Raw genomic sequence first — 10,898 nt, 5'->3', positions numbered from 1 at the left:
TTACAAACGGTATTTGGGGCTATTCAGCACACGAGGCCGGAAACTAAGGCGATCGCAGTGTTTTTAGACATTGAGAAGGCCTTCGACTCTGTGGAGTGGTCTTTTCTGAGAGCGGTGCTCTCGAGACTCGGGCTAGGCTCAGTGTTTCTGCAGATGATATCTGTGCTTTATGGTGACCCGCTTGCACGTATTAAGCTTAGAAACCTTGTCACCGAACCCATCAAGATCCGTAGGGGCACCCGAAAGGGCTGCCCGATGTCCCCCATGCTGTACGCTTTGGTTGCTGAGCCGCTGCCATTTGCGATGCAGGAGTATCACTCCCACCGGGGCCTTAATTTCCCCACTTACCAATTGGTCATTACGACTTACGCAGACGATACCCTGCTATATGTCAGAGAACCGACAACGAATCTGGCGCAGCTGATGCGCGAAGTGGTGCGTTTTGGCGCACTATCCGGCCTAACAGTCAATTGGGACAAATCTATTGCGTTCCCCCTCACCACCGCCACGACGCGATTTGAGATGGAATACCCGTTGAGGTGGACCACCGATTCAGTACGATACTTGGGGATTAGACTGCACACGGACTCTGAGATGGTGTTCCGTGAGAATTACGGCACAGCTATGTCCTGTTTGGAAGATAAATTAGATATATGGATCAGCCTGCCTCTTTCCTTGGTAGGAAGGATATCGATAATGAAGATGGTGGTATTACCTAGACTGCTGTTTTTATTCATGAATATTCCGATGGTCCTCTCGAAGTGCTTCTTTACTCGACTCACGTCCCTGATGATAAAACTTGCTTGGGCGGGCAAACAGGCGAGGTTACAATGGAAAATTCTGGTCCTCCCGTATCGGCTCGGGGGCCTGGGAGCCCCTGATTTTGAATTGTACCTCCGTGTGGCGCAAGGGGCGCACTTACACAGTTGGATACATGACAGGGAGAATGCGCCGTTCATTAAGCTGGAAAAACGATTTGCTGCCACTGCCGCTGCCGGCGGTTGTGTTCGGACCGGCGCACAGGCCTGCTTGACTCATTAAACTCACCGAGACATGCCTGGCATGCGCTGCTACAGTACCACGCTGGGGCGCTTTTGTATTCTCCACTAATGCCCATAGAATGGATAACCTGGTTGGCCCCATGTAGGGATAAAGGCGTGGTTGTGGCAATGAAGGCCTTAGGTATACATAAGGCTGGAGATATGTTTCTGGGTGGGACTCTTAAAACACTGTCAGACGTGACTACTCCTGATACACGGCCTACAGGCCTGCAGTGCTTTCAATTTCACAGAGTCAGAGAGGCCTGGCGGGAACAGTTAGGTGAAGATTTTCAGGAACCCCCAGAGCTACTGGAGCTTTCGTATGTTATCAAAACGGAAGTGCCAAGGAAAATGGTCTCCATTCTGTATAAGTTGGCCATGGCAGACCCGGAGACTGAGTACAGCAAGGCACGCCTGGCAGCACAACTTAGGTATAAATATTTCTGATGATATGTGGCGTTACTGCTGCTTCAGCATGAGGTCTGTTTCCCTGAATGGTAGACACAGGTTAGTGCATTTCAAGTATATTAACAGAGTTTATCACACCCCGGAAAGGCTAGTGCGACAAGCGATCGATGTGGTGTACGAGACGCTGAGTTCCTGCACTTGGCCTGGGAATGCTCGGGGATGCAGCAATATTGGCGGGCGGTGTTTGCGGAACTAAACAGGGTCCCTGAGGGTGAGATTATCCCGTCCCCGGCGCTGCTTGGCTACTCCAAAATGCTTCCCAAGGCTCAGCGTAGGATAGTGGATATGGGAATGTTGATGGCGAAAAGGAGGCTTGCTATGAGTTGGATGCGGGCCCACTTCCCAAGACTGCGCAGTGGATTCGAGACCTGACATATTGCTGCACGTAATCCGAGACTTATAGTGAACTCTTGCCGCCCTAAAGCCGGCCCAAGAACTTTTGGGGATTATATCTCGACTACATAAGGCAACAAGCGTAGACTACTGCTGAGGAGGTGGAGGTCGGTTCTGGGGGCTCCCTTCAGGAGGGGGCTGGAGACACGACGATGGTTGGAGTTGTTGCCTAGATAGGACACTCACGACCTCCGTGCGGTGGGTGGCTGGACCGGCAAACCCTTCACTAGGTTAACTGAGTGCATCCAGGCTGATCGGATTTTGGACTACACAGGTATGCTTGGTTGCAATTCAAGGGCTGGCACCTCTAGTTTGTTAAATGGTTTTAATTAAAAAGTTGTGGTTTCAACGATTGAAGATAGCTGATGCGGTCATAAACGCAGTGGGAAACATTGTTACTATCAGTTACGCGCCGCCCAGCCCTCGGGATGTGGGCAGAAAGGCCGTGTATGGCTACTAGGATTGAGCAGGATTGTCATGGCTATGCAATACGTGCTACGGTTTCTTTTATATGTAATGTTGCTATCACTGCAATAAATGAATAAATACAAAACAAAAAAACAATAAGGAAGTCAGGGAACAGCATGCAACGTTTGATAGGTTGGGTGCTAAACAATACTCTACATGTTCTGGGCGCAATGGATCTCACAATGGCCATTTCCAAATGTTACTTCTTTATCATGAAAAGATACACAGCAGTATTGAAAACTGTTTTTTGATTACAGTGATGCTAGTGTTGCCATTAAAAAAAGGCATGAACTTTCCCCCAACAAACACAATCCATGTGGTTTTCGAAGCCCACTAGAACACTACACGGAATACCCCAACTTTAACCAGTAATCTACCAAAACTTCTCTTTATCCTCATCACTAACTTCATATGACTGAGTATCAGCAGCATCTTGTAAAGGGATCTATTCCTGAACAGTGGTGTGATCCACATTCTCCTTTGTGCCACATGAAGCAAGAATGGAGTAAAAGGTAACCTTGAGTTGAAGCTGAATTGCAGTGTGGACATTTCTGACTGAAATTTTGTAGAAATATATAGCGACCATAACTTTCTTTCTTTTATCCAGCAATGAACGTTATAGATATTGTAAGGAAACACTTGGGTTTGGCAGACGAAAAGTGACTTTCAGCAATAAAACGATGTCCTTTTCAGTTGTAAGACAATAAATTGCCTTTTGTTGTGATCAACATGAACAAATAGTAACTTTATAGCGGCAGGACCTAAGTTAGAGCCTGGACCTAAACTGGGGTTGGCAGTGAGAACCTCAGTCTTTAGATGAGCCAGTAGAAAAGACCGAGGATTGGTGAAAGGGTTCTTGATCACGTTTTGATTGTTTTTTTGGAGAAATATGGCCAAAGCCTGGGCATCTATATGAGAACAGTAGATTTTGGACGTACGAACAAGAAGTTTGTTGGTACAGGTCTTGTGACTATGGAGTTTGTCCATAAATGGATAACACGAATTTTAGAACTATAAGAATGCATACTGAACATCAGGAAATGTAAAGTTAATGATTTATTACAAGTACAACACCTAATATGGTCTACCTACAACAACCACCAGTGTTTGATAAAAGAAAAGCCCAGTCTATTCCAAGGGGCCTGTTCTTCATTTTCCATCTGATGTTTCCAAATCCATAGGGTATATCAAACAACCCTATGTACAGAGTAAGAAGGTGCTGATGGAAACAGGCTCAAATGCAGCAGTGAGAATGTATGTCATTCTGATGTTTAATATCGACTTTTACCAACCTATTGTCTCTCCCCCAATAGAGAATATTGTGGAGTTCGGGATCAGTTGTTGCAGACTACTGAGAGAAAATAAGGATTCTTAGAGGGTAGGAATTCAGAAACGCGTACATCTGCATCAGAAACCAGGTGTGCATGCATTACAAAAACTACGAATAGAAATAGGACTTTGTGTATCACAGTTTCTGTCATGAGTTTATGATATTGACTAATGAGTGGTGTGTTTTATGATTAGGATCAATATTAATATTTACTCGGTACTGGGCTACTTGGCTGTAGGTATTTTTGTAAGTGGTTCCAAAAAAGTGCAGATGTTGTACAGTTACTAGGTCAAAAAAACACAATGTACAAAACGAATGTAGTGAAAAAGATAATATCCGCCTTCCAGCAAATCACACACTCAATCTCAAAAATTCTCGGAAGGGCTAGAAATGGCAGCATTAAGATATATATGTATAACAAAATCACTTCTACAATTTCGATTTGTCTCAAGATAAAATATGCTGGCAAAGCTCACTGTGATTCTGGCAGCATTACATTCCGAGATACAAAAGATCATAAGCCACCCCTGCACACTGTTCAAATTAAATCATCGATTTAACAAGAATGTAAAAATAAGCTAATAAAGATATAATGCATTTACAAATTAGCCATCAGCTGCCGTGTGGATATATATATTGTCATGTTAAGCTTCTCTGCTGACAGTGCACATAAGCATTTCTGGAAATATCCATTGTTGACAATTGTTAAGAGAATTTTGAAATTCGTTGGCAGCAATTGTTTCGACACGCTGTCTAAAATGGTTGTTCTGTTGCAGTATTCCAGTTTGACTAAATGCGATACTCAAACAGGTTCACCATTCAGCATGAATTATGTAAGAAGTCCTTAAGTCAGTGACATATTATTACTTTATTTAACTTCCTAGTGTTGTTTAATATTGTAGTACAATATTCAAGTGTAAGCAGCAAATCAAAACTTTTAAACCCGTCGCAGTCTTTCTCTACATGCTCTCCAAATTCAGCTCATAGCACCCTTACGAACCGTTGCAAAGGTGTAACAGCTGCAACATCTGTTCAGCGCCAGAGGCTACTTCACTGCTCAACATAGCCATTCGCAGTTTGCCAGACAGCACTGTTTGTAGTACAATTTGTTCTGTTGTACTAGTTTTAGCAACTGTACAGTACGTTCAATTTGCAAGTAGATGGACAGAAGGCAATGAACTGAAACTTCTTACAACAGTATTCATCCTTTGCTAAATGTGGCTCTGTATAGATAACTTGTTTTTTAGAAATTCTAATGACATTTTATTTGGGTCTTACATAGCTATAGGGATAGTTTTATATTCTAGATCTGTATCATAACTTATGTACATCTCTCTTTCTACATAGACATATTTATAGAGCTGTACAAAATATCATATATTGGATTATATTTATCACCTTCGTGTCCTGTACATGTACATAAAATCAGGATATTAGCATTGCATTGAGTAACTGTTGCCAATTTCATGGAGGATTAAAATATATCCAATATATTTGGCTACTCAAATGTTCTACGGTGAGTTATACTGAACCCTCAAGATCATTTTTCACTGATAACAATTTTGTATCTGTAGCACCAACCAAGTACTGATTCTATTTCCAAAGAAGTGGCTACAATTCTTTAACTATTCTGAAATGGTGGTTCTGGACAAATGTATGGTCGATTAAAGAGCAATACTGAAAAGGCTGCATAAAAATCAAGTTTGCCTGACTAACAGATACCAGTTCTGAACAGGGCATTTTTATGCTGTAACTTTCATATATATAATTATATACAAAAACAATAAAAATATATGCCACATTTAAAATTATTTTCTCAAAATATTTTATCATAACTAAAAAAAATATTAACAATACTAAGACGCCTATCACCTGACTCACTTTGCTACCCTGCTCCAGCCCTCAAAAATATAAAGAAAACACATCAAGCAAACTGTACAATTTCTGAGCTGCACTGTTTATTTTGCTGCTTGAAACCTAAGTGACAGTATGCCACTGTAATTACCGGGTTTCTTCTAAACCTTTACTACACTGCAGGTGCAGAAATATACGGACACATTTTTCTGTTTGTGAGAACTGACATTTTGAAATGCAACAAACATTTCAATTCATACATGAGAAAAAAGGAAGTGTTCAAAAGGGTATGCATTTCAAGTTATTGCAGGTTATTTCTGTGAGAGAATTTCTGCAGGTAAAACATGTTTAAACTGAACCAAGAGTTGCGTGTCAGTGTATTTAAAATCATGACAAGTTCTTCTCTGGTCTAATTGTCTTTGCAAATTACTACGATGTTGCATGTTTAGGGCAAGACGTCAAGACAGCATAAATCCCGTGGCGTTTTGGTTTTCTTCTGGAGGTTAAAGCTGTTTTTCTTGGGATAAATGCAGCAGCAAAACACAAACCAGCTGTTCGAAAAAGCACTTCTGCCATAACTCCAATCATTTTTTCAGGGCACACCAACCACAGTAGTTCTGCCATTCCCCGCACTGTTGTCTTAAGTACTTTTTGTAAAAGGCTGTACTCCATTACGCCAGCTTGCTGACCACAGCCTGGTTGAGAGAATTTAGCTGGTTTGTCCATTTATCTAACGCTGTGTACCGTGCCCCACCTCTCTTCTGATGATCCAGTTCAAGGAGTTGGTTAACTTGATCAATGCGGCCATGGATAGCGCTATGTGGGAAGAAAGAAAGGAAATTAATCATGTACACTAAACACACAGCTGATATTAACTTGAAACTCGCTTGCTGCATGCCTTTTTCCATTAGCAATCATAGCATCTAAAGATACAGCTCTACACGTCAGTAAACATAACAAAAGTACATAATGTATTTTATTTTTATAAAATGCGTTCACGATCGGGGTGTATCAAAGAGCTGTACAATACACTTAAGGGAGGTTAAAGTAAACAAAGATATAAATTAAAAAATAGGGCGATTCAGCAAGTCATTCCCCGTCCATGAGCGTACTAGATCAGAGTCTATTTACAGAGTACTCATTAAAGGAAGCCGTGTAAAGCACTTACTAGATCCAGGGTGTCACTGCACTAAGCAATACACTCAAGGTTGCAGTAAATAAAGCTAAAAAACAGTAATGCAGCAAGTCATTCCCCATCCTTATAGGTGACCAAATCAGAGTCTACTACAAGGTACAACAGTATAGGGAGATTACTTCTGCAGGTTTTTCCATTGGTAGGGGTTTTATACTCTTCTGTCCGAAAGTGCTTCTCTTTACATGGTTAGCCCCAACTTTTTGCCTGGTTTTGATGTGGTTTAAATTGTAGTGCACAAGGTCCCTGCCAACCAGGTCCACTGCGCCAGTGCTTGGCCCTCAAAACATATCTACAATTATGGTACCCTGGGCAGCTAGGGCCTGAGAGCTGAAGAGTGTCTCAAGGGATTCCCCTCATTGGGACCAAGCAACTGCCCTTGCAGCTTGCCCCTGTGAGGTAGAAAACGACAAAGTCGACTTGGCACCCTGCATGGGTGCCATGCCTGTCAGCACTGCCTGAAGGTATAGGTAAGTCACCCCTCTAGCAGGCTTTGCAGCCCTAAGGCAGGGTGCACTATACCACAGGTGAGGGCAGATCTGTATGAGCAGATATGCACCTACAATATTAGGGTCCATTCCTTAATATTTTAAGTGCCAGTGAAGCCATAGAGTGTACATCGACTGGAAACTCGACAACTCAAGTGCCACAGCACCATGACGGCTTCACTGAACACATGAGTGTTTGGAACTAACTACCCCTCTAAATAAATGCACTCTGATGCCAGTGTGAGATTTATTGTACCATGTAATCAAGGGGCACCTCAGAGGTGCCTCCTGAAAATCCACCCACCCTGGTATCTGACCAGCTGTAGACAGCCTGCCACCACCTTAAATGTTTCTGGATCCCTGGGTGGACGGCCTCTGCTTTATTGGACCAGAAACAATGCACATCCTGGGCAGAGGTGTCACACCTCCTCCCCCAGGATGGGCCAGTGCTCAAAGGGGAGGCTTCAAAGGCCTACTGTTTTTGTAATGCGACACCCCAGCCTCTGTTGCTAGCAGGAGATGGCAGCCCCCGGTTTACACCCCTACTCAGGGTGGGAAAACTTAAACGAATAGGAGGTGTGCCCACTCCTGCCAACTTCACCCCTAAGTTGGGGGAGGCAGGGAACTGAAGCACATCTTTCAGTTCCCGCCCTCTTGAAGATGGGGAGACCCCTCCAATCAGGGCTAGGTCTTTGCCCCTCCCACAGGAGTGTGGCATAATAGAGGGTATAGTCAGCCCAGGTAAGGTGACCATTGGCCCTAACTGCTACTCCCCCCATAGTACCTCTAAATTTAGTATTTAGGTGGCTCCCCCAGACCTAGAAAGTAGATCTGTGGCAACCCAAGAAGAATGAAGACATCCCCGCAGAGAAGATTTAAGACGACTACTGTCTTGGACCCAGCCGTACCGGCCTGACTCCAGCTTCGACGAACCTGCGAACTATCTTGCAGCCAGAAACTCCGACACCCCTGGGAGGACTGCTTCCTTCGAAAAATACTCCAATCACCCATGACCTGTCCAGAAGAAATTGACCCTAAGAGCTCTGAATCCAGCTGGAACCACAATCCCTCATCTCTCTGTAACAAACGCCCACAGCCCGAGTGGCCCCCTGTACAGTGAACTCTCCCCAGAGATCCTGACCTCGAGTTCAGCGTTGGATGACTGCTCCTGATCTCCACGACTATGGCCTGCAGACTGAATCCAGAGGCTCCTCCTGACCACAACTGGCTCGGGTAAGAAAACCAGACGTAAAAAGGCACCCCTGCACCTGAAGCTCCTGGGCCTTGGTGAGCTGAATTGACTGTGCCCCTACGACCCCCTACATCTCTACTTACCTCTGCTGTCGTTGGTTCTCCCTCTTGGAACCTCCAGTGCAGCGACTGCAGCCTGTTTGAAACTCCAATGAAAAGCAATAGGCGCCTGATGCAGAGCTTGCAACTTGCACCAGGCTGCCCGTGTGCCGCTGGTGGTGTATGTTTGGTGCTGCTTCGTGCCCCCCCCCACCCCCATGCTTGATAAAATTGTAATTGTAAATTGATAATTGTATAGCGCACTACTCACCCGCAAGGGTCTCAAGGCGCTTGTACGAATACCGCTGTGGAACCCATCCTGGCTTTCCCTGTGAGGTGTCCACTCCTGGGCACCCCCAAGGTGGAGGCCACGCATCCTTAGCGTTGTGGGGGCCGTTGTGGAGATTAAGCAAGCTATTGCCCAGAGTTGCAGAGTGGGACTGAGAATGATCAGGTCCGTGGAATTTTTGAGCCCAAGACCCGCCGAGGCGGGGAATTGAACCCTGGTCCCAGGCTAGACCTCTGCATCAGGGTCTGCCGCTCTAACCATCGAGCCACACTTCTCCCCTGAAAGCTTGGTCCCTGCAACCGATCTACTAACCTGCAAGCGGTGTGGCCCCAGGCACCCCCAGTCTCCATTGAAAAGCATTAGGCTGAACTTGCCGCTGGTGGTGCAGTTGTGGTACTCACCTGACCCTTGCTCCTTGCTTACTGGATTTTTAAGTGTGGTAATTACCTGTTAAATCACATTATCGTTTTCTTTGAATAGTCTGACTGGGATCCTGCTAATCAGGACCCCAATCACTGTTCTTTTCCCCCTAAATTAACCATGCTAAGTACTTCTGTATATCCATAACCGGTTACTGGTGTACCCTTGTACATCCCTAGTATATGGTACAAAGTTACGCAGGGCATAGGTAGACCAGGGGTCTTCCATGGGATGCCGCATGTATTGTGCCAACCATGGGAGTCCACCTAAACCGCGACTACAGGGCAGCCATTCCAGCCCGTGTGAGTTGGTGCTTGCAACTCTCAAAACAGATATAAGATTCCTTATATCCGATGTCACTGTCCTTAAAACCTATAAATCACCCATATGGCAGGCTCCTCAGTCCTAAAGCCATGGTGCTTGGTTGTAAGTGTGAGGGTGCCCCATTTTAATAGATAGAGCGAGCATCAGTCATTACGAGATGTCTAACTATATAGTGGTTGCACCGAACCTGGTCATGTTTGCTATTTAACATGTTGGAATCATACCCCAACACAGATTCCAGTGTTGAAAGTATGATCCCATGCACTGGGGAGCTCCCTTGGGGTACCACCTGTACTATCAGTAAGAGCCTTTCAGGGTCTGACAGCAAAATGGTGCTACTGTCGACTACAAACATGATTCTGCCCACCTGCTGCTGAGCCAAGCTCGAGCAGGGGAAGGTAGAAGGATAATATCACGTAACCAGTAAGCACCTGTTCTTGGCATGTAGAGCTGTAGATTCACATGCTGTGCATAGCGTGCCATCTAGTGTTGGGTCCGGATATTTGCATTTTTTGCGTTTTTATTCGAAGTTGTCTTTTCCAGTCACGAGGTAGGTGACTCCTCCATTCGGTGATAGTGCGCATGGGCATCAACTCCATTGTTCGATTGTTTTCACGCAGAGGGTGACAATGGAGTAATAGTAAAGAACAGAGATGTCCATGTGTATGTATGTAAATTAATAGAGAACTACAACAGTTACAGGTATCCAGGGAGGTGGGTGGGCGCATGTGAATCTACAGCTCTACATGCAAAGAACAGATGCTTATTTGTCAAGTAACATTATTCGTTCGAGGCATGTGAGCTGTAGATCACATGCTGTGCATAGACTATATAGCAGTATCCTCCCAAAGTAGTGGCTAACCTGTAGCTCTTGGAGTTGTCTGAAATAGTGTTTTAGGTACTGCTTGACCCACATTGGCTTGTTGTCTCGCTAACACATCTACACAATAGTATTTAGTGAATGTGTGCGGTGTAGACCATGTTACAGCTTTGCAAATGTCAACTATGGGAATGTTTCCCAAGAAAGCCACAGTGGCCCCGAGCTTAGGAGTGGAATATGCCCTAGGGGGTACAGTTAGAGTTCTCTTTGCTTTCGCATAGCAAGTCTGAATGCACTCAACAATCCACCTTACAATACCCGATTTGGAGATAGGTTTGCCCTTGTGTGGTGGCGCAAAAGCAACAATAAGTTGTTTTGTTTTATGAAAAGATTTTTTTCTTTCAATTTAATACAAAAGTGCTCTTCTGTCATCTAAGGTGTGTAGAGCTTGTTCTGCAACGGAATCAGGTTGAGGGAAGAATATAGGTCATTCTACTGACTGATTTATGTGACATGTAGATA

At 44.5% G+C, this 10,898-nt stretch overlaps 1 protein-coding gene across 2 annotated transcripts in view; it reads right to left on the bottom strand.

Moving 5' to 3' along the window:
• Window positions 1-4,548: 4,548 nt before the first annotated feature.
• COPS2 (COP9 signalosome subunit 2) overlaps window positions 4,549-10,898 on the bottom strand; it is a 470,627-nt gene continuing 464,277 nt past the window's right edge. For both annotated transcript variants that reach the window (XM_086958269.1, XM_086958268.1), the window contains exon 13: window positions 4,549-6,369. In XM_086958269.1, coding sequence (XP_086814395.1) covers window positions 6,225-6,369 — 145 coding nt within the window. In that variant the 3' untranslated portion in view covers window positions 4,549-6,224. The remainder of the gene's footprint in view (window positions 6,370-10,898) is intronic.

Source organism: Lissotriton vulgaris, chromosome 2_1, assembly GCF_964263255.1.
Source record: "Lissotriton vulgaris chromosome 2_1, aLisVul1.2, whole genome shotgun sequence".
NCBI lineage: Eukaryota > Metazoa > Chordata > Amphibia > Caudata > Salamandridae > Lissotriton > Lissotriton vulgaris.
This window is presented reverse-complemented; position numbering and strand designations above follow the sequence as displayed.